The sequence below is a fragment of the Acinonyx jubatus genome, chromosome E2, assembly GCF_027475565.1.
Source record: "Acinonyx jubatus isolate Ajub_Pintada_27869175 chromosome E2, VMU_Ajub_asm_v1.0, whole genome shotgun sequence".
NCBI lineage: Eukaryota > Metazoa > Chordata > Mammalia > Carnivora > Felidae > Acinonyx > Acinonyx jubatus.
In genome coordinates, this window is record NC_069396.1 from 46,461,757 (window position 1) to 46,478,369 (window position 16,613).

Genomic DNA, 16,613 nt, shown 5'->3' on the forward strand with positions numbered 1-16,613 from the left:
GCAGGCAAGGCAAGTTTGGTGAGTGGCTGCACAGAGGGACTTGGGGGGGGGGGGGCTGTGAAGGTGCCAATGGAGCTGGGAGCTAAAGAGGACACTGTCAGCAGGGTCTGGCATACCTCTGTGTGTAGTGTGGCCAAGGCAGCTCCGAGCCAAATGTATGGGATGAGGATTGGGTCATCAGCTCACTAGACAGCCAGCCCCACATCCCTCATCCCATCCCATCCCACTCCCCAGTACATATGTGCTTCGGACCAAGGAGAGGGTATGAAAGCAGTGACTTGTCAGGGCACAGCCTACGCTGCCCAAGGCTCCCGGACACCCTACCCAAGTGCTACCCGAGTCAAGAGAGAGAGCACATGGAACTGGAACTCGTGGGGTCCTGCAGTCACATGGGCAGGAGAAACCTCGCGGGACCAAACAGTAGCAAGAAAAGAGAAACCTGACAACTAACCCCAGGAAAGAGGGCCCCTTTCTCCGCCAGTGTCCCTGCAGCACCCTCTACAGGCCAGGCTGAACAACTTCCTGGCTGGCCAAGGAGAAATAACCAAGGCCCAGGTCCATCATCAAAGAGCAGGGACCGTCTGATCCTCTGAACGCATCTGATCCTTACAGAACGCATTTGGAGCCAAGAAGCAATAGACTTAAAACCTACACAAATGCTCTCCCACATTTTGGTAATTTGCCACAGGATGAGGCCCAGCCTTCCTCAGGTAGAGGCCAAAAAAGTCACCCTCCCAGATTCCCTTTCTCCTAAGAAGTATTTCTGTAGACATGTAACCTGGTCTCCACCAGTCAGATGCATCCAGGTAAACTCGGGCTCAAAAGATGAAAGAATGGATGAGAGCATTCTTAGGTACTTGGTGGACCAGGGGTGCCCCTCTCCAGGACCTGAAACTGGGTATTGCTGCAGCAAGTGAGGAGCTGGGAGAGCCTAAAGGACACCCATGAGGGTACATGGGTACACGTGAGGGGCAAAGCTGAGCTGGACAGTGAGATCCAGTGAAGAGGGATGGGTGCTCGATGAGAAGGAGACCCACAAGGTCAGGTTGAAGAGAGACCTGAGGAGACATACTTGAGTGGCCAAAGTGGTGGACACAGGCAAGGAGCAAGTCAGAGAGAAGGAGCAGAGTCCAATGGGAGTCTTGACTCTCCTGCCTCACCTGGCCCTGTCATCTGGCTCTCTTCCCCAGCCTCTCTAACCTGTTTCCCCTCAATTCTCCCTAACTTCCCTTCATTCTCTCTCACCTGCCCCAACAGCCGGCATCCCCCACTTAACCTTCTCAACTGTTATTGTCTAGTCATCCCTCCCCCCACCTGCTCTGCCTACCTGTCTCCTCCTCAGTCACTCCTCTCAGACCTCCCCCCTTTACCTTTAATCCTCCACTTCTGTTTTGCTAATCTGTCTACCTTCACTTATTCTCCATTTGTCCCTTCTCCCATATCTTTTTTGCTGACAGGGGCTGTTGTTTCCCACCCAGGAACCCTCAGGGTGTTCTGGGCACCCTGGGGCTGGGTTGGGGCTGTGGACCTCAGAGCGGGGAAGGGACTTGGGAGGCATCAGGATGTCTCAGACTTGCATGGGAGGAATGGGCAAGAGGTGGGGAGGAGGGTATAGAAAAGGCTGTGCAAAAGATGGAGGTCCTCTGGGATTGGGATCTGGGGGTGGAATCTGAGGTTCTGCAGCAAAAGCTGAAAGCCGGGGAGCCAGCCCACCTCCTCTACCCTTAGGTGACCCAAAGTGCCCTTTTCTGCACATTTCCCACCCTCCGCCCCCAAGGAGGGTTCCCCTGACGCTGCAGTGGGGTCCCTGAGAGACACACCAGAGAATCCAAGGGGGCACTGTGTGAGGGATGGGCAGTGGAAGTGGAGCCGAGATCCCACTGAGGGTTCCCTGGTGCAGTTCTGCCCACTCCACCTGCAACCTGTGCCCGGTAACTAGAACCTTCACCCAGACCTACCCAGACCACCCAGCACAAGTTTGGCCATTTTCAGGACCATAGCAAAGCAAGAAAAGCAAATTTCAGAAAAATGTATTCCATATGATTGACTCTACTTTTGTAGAACTAATGACAAGAATATGTGCCACGAACCTGCATTTGATATAAGTATAGAGAAAGCTGAGTTAACAATGATTCTCTTAGGGGGTTCGAGTGGGAAAGGGAGAGGTAGAGAGGGAGTTAAGAATGAAAGGGGAATAATATAAGCTGAATGAAAAAAATAAGCATGGGATCATTTTTTCCTTTTAGTACATTTTAATCAACTTTAACTTCCATTTTTTTTTTGTTTTAAAATACTAGAAACTTACAAGAAGTTGCAAAAATACTCCGAGAAGTTTCCCATACCCATCATTACATAACTATAGCACCTTCTCAAAACTAGGAAATTGACACCATCGCAATACGAATGACTAGACTACAGACCTTACTGGGATTTCACCGGCTTTCAAATGCATTCATTTTTTTTTTTGTATGTCTTTGTGCATGATTCAGTGACATTTTATCACATGTATAAATAAACACCATAATCAAAGATACAAAATTGTCTCCTTATCCCAAAGAAAGACCCAAGGGCCACCCCTTTACCGTCACACCATCCCTCTGCTGTTACCTTAGACAACTACCAATCTGTTCTCCATCTCTATAATTTTGTCATTGCAAGAATGTTCTATAAATGGAATCATATAGTATGTAACATTTTGAGATTGGTTTTCTTCATTCAGCACAATGTCCTTAAAAGCCATCCAATTGTGTGCCTCACTAGTTCCTTCGTTTTTATTGCTGAGTACTATTCCATTGTATACAATGGAATGGCTCCACCAATAACGGAATGTTTAACCATTCACCTGTTGAAGGACATGTGGATGTTTCTAGTTTGGGATTACTACAAACTATTAACATTAAATAGTTTAGCTAGTACTAGTAGTTTAATTGGCTATTAAAAGTGCCATAAGGGGCACCTGGTTGGCTCAGCTGGAAGAGTCTTCAACTCTTGATCTCAGGGTCATGAATTCAAGCTCCATATTAGGTGTGGAGCCTACTTAAAAAGAGTTCCATGAATATTCATATCAAATTTTTGTGTCAACACGCATTTTTATTCCTCCATGATAAAATGCCCCTGAGTATGATTATAGCATCCTATGATGTAAGTGTATGTTTAACTTTTTAAGAAACTGCCAACTGTTTTCTAGAGTGGCTATACCATTCTACATTCCTACCAGCAATGTATGAGAGTTCCAGTTTCTTTGAATCCTCACCAGCACTCGCTCTAATCAGTATTATTATAATTAGCCATCCTAATAGGTGTGTTGTGGTATTTCATCATTTAATTTGTTTTTCCCTAATGGTAAGCAATACTGACATCTTTTCTTGTGTTCATGTGCCATCTGAATATTCTCTTTAGTGAAATGTCAATGTCTTCTGCCAATTTTCTAACTGGATTTTCATCTTATTTTTAATTGATGAGTTTTGAGAGTTTTAAAAAATATTCTAGAGACTAGTCCTTGTCAGATATATGATTTGCAAATATCTTCTTCTAGTTGGTTACTTATTTTCTTTTCCTCTTAACAGAGTCTTTCACAGAGTAAGTTTTTAATTTTGATAAAGTCCAATTGATCCTTTTTGTGTGTGAGAGAGAGAGCACATGTACCAGAGCAGGGAAGGGGCAGAGAGAAGGGGGACAGAGGATTTGAAGCAAGCTCTCCTCTCCACTCAGAGTGAAGAGCCTGATACAGGGTTTGAACTCATGAATGTGGGATCATGACCTGAGCCAAAGTCAGATGCTTAATGCACTGAGCCACCAAGGCACCCCTATCCTTTTTGGGTTTTTTTTAAGGATTATGCTTTTGGTGTCAAGTCTAAGAATTCTGCCTAACCTACATATAGACCATTTACATTTAGTGTAATTATTAATATGGTAACACTTAAGTCTGCCATCTTTTTTTCTGTTCTTTTTATTTTTCAATACTTGCTTTCCTTTCTCCTTCTTTCCTGTGACTTATCTGAATATTTTTCAGTGTTTCATTTGTTTTATCAATGGTGATTTTGCATATATCTCTTTGTGTCGGCCTTTTTTTTTTTGTGGTTGCTCTCAGATTTCAATATACATATAAATGTAACTTATCACAGTGTAATACTACTGACATTTTACCACTTCAAATGAAATACAGAAACCTCATTGCTGTTTAGGTCCCTTTACCCTCTCTGCTTTATAATTACATCCATACCTTAAAAATCTTTTAAAATACATTGAGAATAATGTCAGACAAAGTAAAGTGTACTTTGCTTTCAAACACCTAACATTATTTTTAAACTTCTGAAGAGGATAGTCTATCATATTTACCTACATATTTACTCATTCTATACTCATTTCTTCATTCCTCATGTTCTAAATTACTTTGGTTTTCCTTTGCTTTTTGTTTAAAGAATTTCAGTAATTCTTTTAACACAGGTCTGCTGGTAACAAGTTTTCTTAGTTTTCTTCACTTAAAAATGCCTTTATATCACCTTCTTCCCAAAAGAATATTTTCGAGGCACCTAGGTGGCTCAGTTGGTTGAACATCCAACTCTTCGTTTCAGCTCAGGTCATGATCTCATAGTTTTGTGAGTCTGAGCCCCACGTAGGGCTCTGCTTAAGATTCTCTCCCTCTGCCCCTCCCCCACTTGTGTATCTTTGTCTCTCTCTCAAAATAAATAAATAAACCAAAAAAAAAAAAAGATTTCCACTGGATAAAGAAGTCTGGGATGGTAGTTCTTTTCCTACAGCATTTGAAAAATGTACCACTTTCTCCTGACCTCCATGGATTCTGAAGAGAAATATGCTGTCAGTCAAATTATTGTTGCCCCATAAAATGTAATGTGTCATTTCTCTTTGGTTTTTCTTTTCCTTTCTTTTTTTTCTTCTTTCTCTCTCTCTCTCTCTCTTTCTTTCTTTCCCTTCCTTCCTACTTGTTTCTTTCTTTCTCTTTCTTTCTTTCTTTCTTTCTTTCTTTCTTTCTTTCTTTCTTCTTTCTTTCTTTCTTTCTTTCTTTCTTTCTTTCTTTCTTTCTTTCTTTCTTTCTTCCTTCCCCAGGTTCCAAAAAGGCTTTATTATATACAGAGGGGAGGCGTTCAGTCCTTTTTGAATGCCTCTTTCCTCATGACTACCAAAATATTGCTCAACTCCTCTCTCTCTCTGTCCCCATGGATGTGTGCCTCCATCCTTTTCTTGATGAACTTGAGGACGTGCTTGTCTTTAGAGACCATGAGTAACTCCATGGCTTGTGGCTCTTATGGGGTGAAGACACACAACTGTCGGATCATGTCAGGTTATGTTGGATCATGTCAGATCATGTCACGAACTTGGTGTGCTTGGTGGGATGCCCGCAGCGGTGGCTGTGCCTCAGCTTGCTTACGGTCTTAATCAGCTTATGTCCCTTGTTGAGGCCTCCGGTCATAACGTATCACAGAGCCGTGGCAGCTGCTCCTCAGTGGCTCCTGAGGCGGAAGCCTGTTTACTTTCAAGATTCTTTGTCCTTAGTTTTCCAAAGTTTGATTATGATGTGCCTAGATATGGCTTTCTTTGCATTTATCACATTTGGGGTTTACTCAGCTTCTTGAATCTATAGGTTTATGTCGTTTACCAAATATGTGATATTTCAGCCATTATTTCTTCAAAATTTTTTTTCAGACCCAAGTTTCTTTCTGCTTTTCTTCTGGAACATCAATGATATGAATGTTAGATATTTTGTTATTGTCCCAAAGTCCCTGAAAATCCTTTTGTCTCAACAGGTACCTTTTAATTAAGAAAAAAAATCTACTTTTATTTTGTGTAGAATTCAATCTATTTACTCTCTGTTGTTCAGAGAGGATAATTTCTATTGGTCTATTATCAAGATCACTGACTCTTTCCTCTCTCATCTCCATCTTCCATGGAGAAGAATGAGTTTCTTCCACTGAGTTTTATTTCAGTTACTGTATTTTCAGTTCTTAATTTTCTGTCTGGTTCTTTATGTCCTCTATTTCTTTGCTGAGACTCTATATATTTTTTAAAATATTTATTTATTTTGAGAGAGAGAGCAAGTGAGCAAGTGTGAGTGGGGGAGGGGCAGAGAGAGAGAGAGAGAGAGAGAGAAAGAGAGAGAATCTCAAGCAGGCTCCTTGCTATCAGCACAGAGCCTAACATGGGGCTCAATCTCACTAACCATGAGATCATGACGTGAGCCAAAATCAAGAGTCAGATGCTTAACCAACTAAGCCACCCAGATTCCCCAAGATTCTATATTTTAATTTGTTTCAAGAGGGTTCATGAGTGCTCCTTAAAGCATTTTTACAAGTTATTTTAAAATTCTTGTTAGATAATTCCAATATCTGTGTCACCTTGGTGTTGGTATCTATTTATTTGCTTTTCCCATTCTCTTTAAGATTTTCCTGATTCTTGAAATATTGAGTATAATGAGTTATTTTCTCTTGTACCCTGGATGTTTAGGGTATTATGAAACTACAATTCCTTTTTTTTTTTAAGATTTTATTTTTAAGTAATCTCTATACCCAACATGGGGCTTGAACTCATGACCCCGAGATCAAGAGTCTCATGCTCTGACTGAGCCAGCCAGGTGCCCCTATAATTTCCTTTTTAAAAAGTGTTACTTCCAGGGGCACCTGGCTGACTCAGTCGGTTAAGCGTCCAACTTCAGCTCAGGTCATGATCTCACAGTTCATGCGCTCGAGCCCCACGTGAGGCTCTGTGCTGACAGCTCATAGCCTGGAGCCTGCTTCGGATTCTGTGTCTCCCTCTCTCTCTGCCCACTCCCAACTTGCACTCTGTTTGTCTCTCTCTAAAGCGAATAAGTAAAACATTAAAAACATTTTTTTAATAAAATAAAATAAAAAACTACTACAGTCTTCCTTCTGGCCGCAAGGTATTTACATTCCTTCCACATGCAAAATCCACTCTTTCTACAACCTCAAATCACTCATCTATTTTGCATCAGGCTCATAGTCAAGGTCCACAATCACATTGTCTAGATCAGATCCAGGTGTTGTGAAGGTCACAATACTGCCAGGATTCTGGAAGTCTGGGGTACTTCTTGAGGGAGGGAAGCTGGTGCAACTATTTGGGAAAGCAATAGATGAGTATTTAGGACCGCGTTGCCTGTTATGGTAGCCACCAGTCACATACATCAATTAAATTTAATTTAAAGAAAAATGAAAAGGCCTGGAAAATTCAGTTCCTCCATTGCACTAGCCAATTTTTTTTTTTGACAGAGAGAGAGAGACAGCGAGCACAAGCAGCACAAGAGGGGCACAAGAAGAGAGAGAGAGAATCTCAAGCAGGCTCCATGCTCAGCATGAAGCCCAACACAGGGCTAGAACTCAACACTGGGATCACGACCCAAGCCAAAATCAAGAGTTGGAAATTCAACCAACTGAGCCATCCAGGAGCCCCTGCCCTGGCCAGATTTTAAGCACTCAATAGCTGCATGTGGCTAGCGGATACTGCATTGGACAGCACAGACATGGAACACTTCCTCCCTTGAAGAAAGTTCTATCAAACCGTGTTGACTAGACATTATAAGTTCAGGTATACCCTATGCCCCAGAAATCCTACTCCTGAATATATGTCTTAATCTGGAGTCTCCCAAAAGCATGGCTTGAGCCAAAGAGACAGGTGACTTAGTTGGGAGGTATCCCCAGAAAACACAAGTGAGTGGGGAAATTGGGGCTGGGGGAGAAAAAAAGCCAAAGTGACGAAGAATCTGGACTACAGTGAGGCAAGTAAGGCACCCAGGGCACTTGCCTGAATCTGAGAGTGAGTCCCTCCCTAAGTTTGTACCCCAGCTGCCTTGCTTCCCCACCCTAGTGCCAGCTCTGAAAGGGTGAGTGCTGTGGGCAACTCAAGCTCCTTCCTAACCGGGGACCCTCCAAGGACATGAAGAGTCACGCAGAACGCACCTCAGAATCGACCCACTGAGGAAAAGGGAAGCAAAAGTATTTACTGACTGCCTCCCAACCCTCGCTGGCGGAAGATTGCCCTGGAAATTAATCCTGGCCCTTCCAGGTGTATTCTGCATGCAGACAGGAGAAAGTCCTCAGATGGGGAAGAAAGGCACAGTCATATGAGGTGGGAAGCTGTCAAGGTGTTCGAGAACTGCCCACCACGTCTCCGAGTGAGTGAAAAAATTAACTGAAGGGATATGGTGGGGCGCACCAGCTGGGGTGTTATGGGATATCCTAGAAGACCTCCCACAGAGAGGATCTGTATGAGCCTTATAGTGATAGGGAGCTAGAGACAACCTAAGTGTCCATCCCTAGGGGAGCAGATAAGTAAAAGTGTCGTGGGCACGCCACGGAATACAACGTGGCAGTTAGAAACGGAGAACTTGGTGTATACCTCTATATGGAGAGATTTCAGAAACAGTTATGTTTTAAAAAAAAACAAAGTGGGGGGGGAGAGAAATGGAATGAAATTTATAGCACCATCCCATTTATGCAAATTGGAAATACAGATACACACACAAAATCACAAATTATAAAGATACGTCTTTGCAGCCGTATATCAAGTGCATTAAAGTGGGTACCTGTGAGCGGGTGAGGGAGTGAGGATAGAGTAGGGGAAGGGGGGTAAAACCTTAGAGAGTCTTTCATGGGCCAATTGTGATTCTATGTTATGATCTGAGGAGTATGATTAATAACTTTCTGCACCTAAGGGCCAAGAGAAAAAAAAAACAACAAAGGAATGAAAAATATGAAGTATCTGCACATCAAAGCAATTCCCTACCTGCTACACAATTATTATTACCGCAGGGGGATGAGGATAACAAAGCAACCAGACTCTGCCTGCCTTCTGGAAGCCCTCCTCGCTGCCTTCTCCCCAGGCAGCCCCTCCAGTCCCCAGCAAGTTCTCTGGCCCCTAGTAAAAGAGGAGCTCCCTACCCTTTCATGCTACCTAGAGGGAGAGAAAGGAGAGCTGGCTGGCTGCGGAGTCCCAAAGGTTCCCATCTTCTTTGGTTGTATGTAGAATAGAGGGTGAGCTCATGAGGCGCTGTTCAAACCCCAGCTGTGCCTCAGTTTCCTCACCAGTAAAATGGGGATGATCATAAGTGTAACAGCTCATAGGAATGTTCAGAGCATACAATGAGTTCCCAGAACAAGCTTGAATGGGCAAAGCTCCCTCTCTACCACTCCAGCAGCCTCCCTGCACATACCCTGCCCAAGCCCCTGCCCTGCTGTGCCGGCTTCCTGTCCCTCTACCTGCCTGGGTCTCAATCGGGGCATTCTCAAAGCTCCAGAAATTCCTCTACTAGGCTCGGGAACTCCTTAGGTTCCTCTTGATATTGAATTTCAGTTTCTGTTTCCATCTTAGCTTAACTCTGGGCGCTCACCTGGCCCCACCCACACCTGTGAGCTCACCTGGCCCCACAGCTGGCCCCACCCACTCATCCCTTTTAAGCCCTTGCGAATCGCAATTTCCATTTGCCTTTTCACTTTACACACATCAGCATGATTGCTCACTTAGCCTGGCTCAAAAGCAGAGCCATGCAGTCAGGGAAGCAGTCACAATTTGGCCATGGCCGCGGCATGGGTCCTGGTGCTGGTGGCTGCAGGGCTGAGCTTGGCCAGCGCGTCCCCTTCCAAGCCCACCGCAGCCTGGACGGCCTGTGACTTTGGCAGGTTCAAATCTCTGTCACCAAGGGAGCTGGAGGCTTTCAAGAAGGCCAGGGATGCCTTGGTGAGTCCCCACTGTTGTGGGCTAACCTCCAGCCTCCTGCTATGGGCTAGCCTCTCACTTTCCAGCCATGGTTAACCACTGTCCTTTCGGCCATGGATTAAACTGCAGCCTTCCTGCAGGGCCAGGCTTCATCCTTGCTGCTTCGGGCTAGCCGCCAGCCCTCCTACTGGGGGCTAATCTCTGCTCTTATTCTTTAGGAAAACTCGCTGAAAAGCTGGAGTTGCACCACCCGCCCCTTCCCTAGAAACCGGGACCTGAGACAGCTACAGGTGAGTTGGAAGTGAGGCCACCCTTACCGGCACCTGGCCCCTCTCCCTGACTCCTCAAGGGGCCCCTCACCTCCTTTATCTCACCTGTCCTTCCCTGTCTCTGGTTTCTCCTCACCTGTCCTGTGCTCCCCCCAGCGCCCTCCCCGCCTTCTGCTTCAACTGCTCCCTTGACCCCATCCCTCCCTTGGGTCTCTTTCTATCACCTCTCTGCCTGTCCCCACGTCCCTATCTCCTTCACCCGTCCCCGTCACTTGCACTCTTACCCAATTTCTTCTCATTTCTCTCTTCTTTTCACTCCCATCTCCTCAAGCTTCTGTGACCCACATGAGGTCACCTTTCACTTGTCCCATTTCACTTTTCACCCGTATCTTCCCTTATGTTTCTGCCTTCACCTGTGTCCTCTCTTCATCTGCACCCTTCTCCTGCCTCCCTCTCACCTGGCCCGTCCCTGATCCCCAACCTGTGCCACAAACCACCTGCCTTTCCTCTCTGCACTCCCGGACCTGTCCCCACTTAACTAGGCCCTCTTGCCTACGCTTCCTCTCCTTGCTTCCTCGCCTATTCTTTCTCACCTCTCTGCAGGTATGGGAGCGCCCCGTGGCCTTGGAGGCTGAGCTGGCCCTGACGTTGAAGGTCCTGGGCACCATGGCTGACGCGTCCCAGGGGGGCATCCTGGACCAGCCCCTTCACACACTGCACCACATGCACTCCGAGCTCCAGGCCTGTGTGAGTGCTCGGGGTACCGAAGCCGTGTATGTGGGTTCTCCGCTTATGGGACTCTCCTCTCTGCCGCGGGCCCTGCCTCACGCGCCACCCTCCTCTGCCCCCAGGTCTCAGCTCAGCCCACAGCAGGCCCCCAGCCCCAAGGCCGCCTCCACCACTGGCTGCACCGGCTCCACGAGGCCTCGAGGAAGGTGAGTGACCCGAGACGGGGACGGATGCCCGGGCCCTGTGTAAGGGAGGAGGTTGGACACCCCAGCAAGGGCAACCATATTCTCCTCTCACAGGAGTCTCAAGGCTGCCTCGAGGCCTCTGTCCTGTTCAACCTCTTCCGCCTCCTCAAAAAGGACCTGGAATGTGTCGCCAGTGGAGACCTGTGTGTCTGAGGACACAGACCCACCCCCAGCTCATGTGGGACCCCAGAACTTATTTATGCACGAAGAAGCCCCAACCTTGCCTTAAGTTATTTCCTCTCGCCCCTTATTTATGGAGCCGTGGCGTTGACCTAGATCCAAAAGCAATGCTTGTTTTTCTACTTTTATACAATATGCACAAATAAAGCAAAGGGTGGGACCCTTCTGTGAGAGTGGATCCTTGAGTGCACGTGTGACTGAGTCTGTGGCTGCATGTGTGGTGCAGGTGAAATGCGTGACTTCTGCGACTGTGTGCGTGTATGGATCTAAGCGAGTATCTGCCTGAACCTGAGTCTGACTGAAGACGTACAACGGTTCATGCCCACACGTGCGGGTGTGTGTGCATTTAAGCGCATGTTTATACGTCTCTCTGTCTATCCCTGTCTGTGTGAACTGGGCATCCCTCTCTTCCATGGGTACTTAGGACAGTTGGAGGTCCAGCTCAATCAAGATGCTTTATCCTATAGTAAGTATCAGAAAGCTAACTCAAATGGGGAAAGCAAAAATGAGTTTATTATCATACATAACAAAAAGTCAGCTGGCAGGGCAGTTCTAGGACTGGTTGATTACTTAATATTCAGTAATGTTATTGGGGAACCAAATTCTTTCCGTTTCTTTTTTTAAAGTTTGTTTATTTATTTTGAGAGAGAGAATGTGCACGTGTGCGCAGGGCAGAGAGAGTGAGAGAGAATCCCAAGCAGGCTCTGCACTATCAGCACAGAACCTGGTGTGGGGCTCAAACTCATGAACCGTGAGAGCATGACATGAGCCAAAATCGGACGCTTAACTGACTGAGCCACCCAGGTGCCTCTGTTGGCCGATTCTTACTCTGGCTACCTCATGGTCTCAAGACGGCAGCCACAGCCCCAGCTGTCACACACAAACAATATCCTCCAACTCATAACCAACCGCCTCAAGCTTAATGGAGTAAAACAACAACCATTTTATCCTGCTCACAGATTCTGTGGGTCACGAATTTGGACACGGCCCAGTGTGGACAGCTTGCCTCTGCTCCACAATGTCTGGGGCCTTCACTCTTCTCCCACAGTTTTTAAAAGCAAGGAAAGCCTTCCGGAGAAACTCCCTGTTGGATGTGCATGCTTGTCTCCTTGGCTAGAATTCAGTCACATGCCCAAGCCTACAGCAATCCGGTGGCAAGAAAGATACAATTACAAAGATAGTGTTGGGGGGGGGGGGGTCTGGCTGACTCAGTCAGAAGAGCATGTGACTCTTGATCTCAGGGTCATGAATTCGAGCCCCACATTGGGTGTAGAGATTACTAAAACAAAATAAATAAATAAACTTAAAAAAAAAAGATGGTGTTAGACTAATCAAGATTCACCCCTGATACTAGAAAGAAGGCCTTTCCCTGAAAACATGCCCCATGGAGAGGGGATACCAGAACAAACTTAGAGCTCGACCAGCAGGAAGAAGGTAGGAGATAGAACCAGGTAGCAGCCTATAATGGCACATGGAGGTTCCAAGTCGTGAATCTCTTGCAGGACTAATACTCAGTGGGTCCCCAATGGTAGCACTGCTTCTGTTGTGGAAAATATTGAAAACACTTTCAAACTAGTTGGCAAGTGGCTATTTCCCCGAGATCCCCCTAAACAAACCAGCCCCATCCATTCCATCCCAGGCTGGCCCCTGGAATCCCTAGACCTCTCCACAATTCAGAATTGTGCCCCAAAAGAATTAGGGGCACCTGGGTGGCTCAGTCGGTTAAGCGTCCGACTTTGGCTTGGGTCATGATCTCAAGGTTCGTGAGTTCAAGCCCCGCATCAGGCTTCGAGCTGATAGTACAGAGCCTGCTTGAGAGATTTTCTCTCTGTCTCTCTTCCCCTCCCCGACTTGGGCATTCATGCATGTGCTCGCTCGCTCTCTCAAAATAAATTTAAAAACTTAAAAAAAAAAAAAGAATTAGTACCTGCTGCAGAAGGGATGAGGGGGCGGTTCCAGGATCTGCTCCAATGTGTGGCCAACATGCATTTTGATTCCAATAATGCCAGATATTAACTAGTTCCCTGGCATCTCCAATTTGTGCATGGTATGTGCTGTGACTTTTAAAAAGTGGCCACAAATTCTTTGACATTCCTCCCTTCAAGAGGTGGAGTCAATGCTCCCCCCTCATTGAACTTGGACTTGCGACTTCTCCAACCAATAAAGTACAGTGGAAGTCAAGACGAGTGACTTCCAACACCGAGTCCACTTAGCACTCTTGGATCATGAGTTCTCAGACTCTGCCCCTTTGGAACCCATTGGAACCCAACTGCCACGACGCAAGAAGCCCCAACCACATGAAGAGGCCACATGTACATGCTCTGGTTGACAGTCCCAGCTCAGCTCAGCTTTGAAGTCATCCCAGCTCAGGAACCAGACGTGCGAGTGGAGAAGCATCCAGATGGTTTCAGCTCCCAGCTGGGGCAGAGACAAGCCCTCCCTGATCCCCACTGTCCCACGATCAAGCCCCTGGCCCACCCAATCTGGGAGCATAACAAAATAGTTTTTGTTTTGTGCCACTAAGTTTGGTTTTTTGTGAAGCAACAGATCGTTGGAACAGTGTGACAGCCACTGGCCCATCACAATCATTGTGAGGTGTGTTACAAGAAATTTCTTACCAAGCGTAACTCACTGAGGTTTCCAACTGGTTGAGTTTTTATCACATTACAGGGGTTTCAGAATTATCCCCATAATTTCTAAGTCTTACTTCTTTGTGTGCTCAAGGGTTTTCTCAGGAGACAAAGGGCTTGAGTACAGCCATCTACCAGAAATTATACACAACCCCTTAGCCACTTCTACTGCATTATACAGTGTGTGAGTGACAGTGCTCCAGTTTGGGAGGGGGCAGCAAGTTGCCCAGCCCATGGCATGAATTTCTTTCCCCTTGCCTGACACCTGCTTCCCAGGACTCCCTTGCAGTTTGGAATGGCCCTCCGACTGAAGGGCTTCTTAAATTATTTAATTTATGTGAAGAATTTAAAACAGTTCTTGGCACAAGTTAAGCCCCATATAAGTGTTTATTGCTTTTACTTTTGTTATTTTAGATTTTTTTTCTTCCCTGAAACAAAGAAAACTCTTCCATTTGTTCCCTTCCTTCCTGCTTAATTCACTAGTATGAGGACGTGATGTCTGGAGCTGTGGTAGCTATTTTGTGACCAAAAGACAACAAACCTAGCATATGAAGCTATTCTTCTAAGGAAGGTAGAATGGAAGAGTAGGAAATTGGGTCCTTGGTGATATCAAGGAGGCATTGTGTCAAATCCCCAAACCTCCTAACTCGAGACTTCTTATTAAATGAGATCACCAAATGTCTTCAGTCGTATTAATTGGGTTTTCTGTCTTCCGCAGCCAAATATACCCTCACAAATCCATCTCTGTATGCCCACCATAGAACCTAGAGAAGGTAGTCAATTAATATTTAATGCCATGGGGTGACTGGCTGGCTCAGTTGGTAGAGCACGCGACTCTTAATCTGGAGGTCATGAGTTCAAGCCCCATGTTGGCCATAGAGCTTACATAGACATTTGGATCATATAGGAGATACCTAAATTCTGACATATGACCCTCCTCAGTGTTGCAATGGAAATAAAGTTGCAAATCCCTTCTCGGAAATGCCAAAGCCTAACAAAAATTTTTGACCTGGACGTATTTTGGTTTTGCCCTGTTCAGCATCCATTTCTCCTGGTAAACTCCTCAGTTTTCCTTTGAGGAATGGCCCCATCTTCCGATTCCTTCATTCGCCTGGACACAGGACTCAGGTTTGCTCAATCATCTCCAAAGCACGGTGGCAAGCCTTCCCTTGATCCCCTCCCCCCCCCCCCCCATGAGAGCCTCTGTATCAGCTGCTCCCCGCGCCCGGGACATGCTATTACTTTCCTGCCATCACAAAGTCTTCACCTGGTCAGTTCCCATTCATCCCTTACGTTTCACCTAATATCACCTTCTCCTTCAAACACCCTTCTGCATGGGGCACTGGGCATCCTATTGCTTTTATCTGTGTAAAAACGTCCCCATCCTATTTTTCTGGTGACTATTTAGGTTCAACCGTGTGAAATTGCCAACGCTCTGCCATTTCTAACCTACAATGCCTGGCGATTCCATATGGTTCAACCTAATTATTATTTTGGTAACCCCCAGGTCACACAACCCAGACCCACAACCCCCACCTGGCCAGCCAAAACATTACATTTCTGGGGTGTCTGGGTGGCTCAGTCGGTTAAGCATCTGAATCTTGGTTTCAGCTCAGGCCATGATCTCACTGTTGGTGAGTTCAAGCCCCACATTGGGCTCCATGCTGTTAATGCAGCACTTGCTTGTGATTCTGTCTTTCTTTCTCTCTCTCTGGTCCTCCCCTGCTTGTTCTCTCTCTCTCTCTCTCTCTCTCTTTCTCTCTCTCTCCCTCAAAATAAATAAATAAACTTTAAAAATTATAGTCCCTTGGATGCTACAGTCAGTGCTGGGGTGGTACGTGACTCTGGTCAGACCAATCAGAGCCCTTCCCTGATTTTTTTTTTTTCATTTAGGATTGGAGGAGATTTTTGCCATTTTACCTTTAGGGTATAGGGCTAGAAGCATCCAGTCTGTGTCTGTAAATAAATGGCCATTGCCCCCAGCACATGTGGTTGAAGAGGATGAACCTGAGCTGGGAGAAGCAGAGAGGAGAAATGAGTGAGAAAAGCGTCTGGGTGGAATTGAACCTGGGTTCCAGTCTCTAAAGCCAAGTTCCTTGTAGCTCTACCCTTAATCGTCTGCTTCCCACATATATAAGCCAACAATGCCCACTTTTTACGTCTAGTCCAGGGAAGCTGAGCTCCTATCACTTGCTACCCAAAGACTCAGACTAATACACATGTCCTTGAACCTCTGGTCAGGGTCAGCTCCGCTGGGCTCCCACAGTCTCCTGTGCTTCTTACAGCAATATGGCTGCAGTTGCCCTGAGCCCCAGGAGGGCAGGGACTGGGTCTGTCTTAGTTGCCGCTGGGTCTCCAGTGCCCAGCACAGGGCCAGGCACAGAAGGGATAATCATTTCCCTTGGATGATACTATGTCCTCTCTCACCTAGTGTACCTGTTCCTTGGGTTTAAAGCTCTCGACCTTTTTATGTTTATTTATTTATTTTTTGAGAGAAAGAGAGAGAGAGATCCAGGGAGGGGGCAGCAATAGAAGGAGAGAGAAATCCCAAGCAGGCCTCGAGCTGTCAGCACGGAGCCCAAGGTAGGGCTCAAACTCACGAACTGTGAGATCACGACTTGAGCCGAAACCAAGAGTCGGACACATAACTGACCGAGACACCCAGGTGCCCCTTAAAGCTCTCGATTTTGAAAACCAAGCATGGCATTGACATTGATAAATACATCTCTACTAAAATGAAGAGGTTACAGGTGAAGGAAGGTGGATGGAGTGTCATCCAAAGGGCCGAACCGGGGATCATGTTGGCCCCAAATGTGTCAACGGGTAGATGGCCAAACTCTGAGATGGCAGTTGCTGATTCAGTTTCTAAGGCACGC

At 46.3% G+C, this 16,613-nt stretch overlaps 1 protein-coding gene across 2 annotated transcripts; it reads left to right on the plus strand.

The window, feature by feature from the left end:
* The first annotated feature begins 356 nt into the window (after positions 1-356).
* On the plus strand, positions 357-11,179 carry LOC106979617 (interferon lambda-1-like). 2 transcript variants are annotated; one of them, XM_027044901.2, is made up of 6 exons: positions 357-384; positions 9,554-9,705; positions 9,903-9,974; positions 10,557-10,700; positions 10,805-10,888; positions 10,982-11,179. In XM_027044901.2, the coding sequence occupies exons 1-6, from the start codon at positions 357-359 to the stop codon at positions 11,078-11,080; spliced, it is 579 nt and encodes a 192-aa protein (XP_026900702.1). In that variant the 3' UTR covers positions 11,081-11,179. The 2 variants fall into 2 exon arrangements, with proteins under 2 accessions (XP_026900702.1, XP_014933009.1); XM_015077523.3 differs by lacking the exon at positions 357-384 and having other exon boundaries at positions 9,544-9,705.
* Positions 11,180-16,613: the final 5,434 nt, after the last annotated feature.

Coding starts and splice junctions, on each gene's coding strand:
- LOC106979617 (XM_027044901.2), top strand. CDS start 357: ATGGAACTGGAACTCGTGGGGTCCTGCA. Junction 385..9,553: donor GGAACTCGTGGGGTCCTGCA/GTCACATGGGCA, acceptor CCATGGCCGCGG/CATGGGTCCTGGTGCTGGTG. Junction 9,975..10,556: donor GGGACCTGAGACAGCTACAG/GTGAGTTGGAAG, acceptor ACCTCTCTGCAG/GTATGGGAGCGCCCCGTGGC.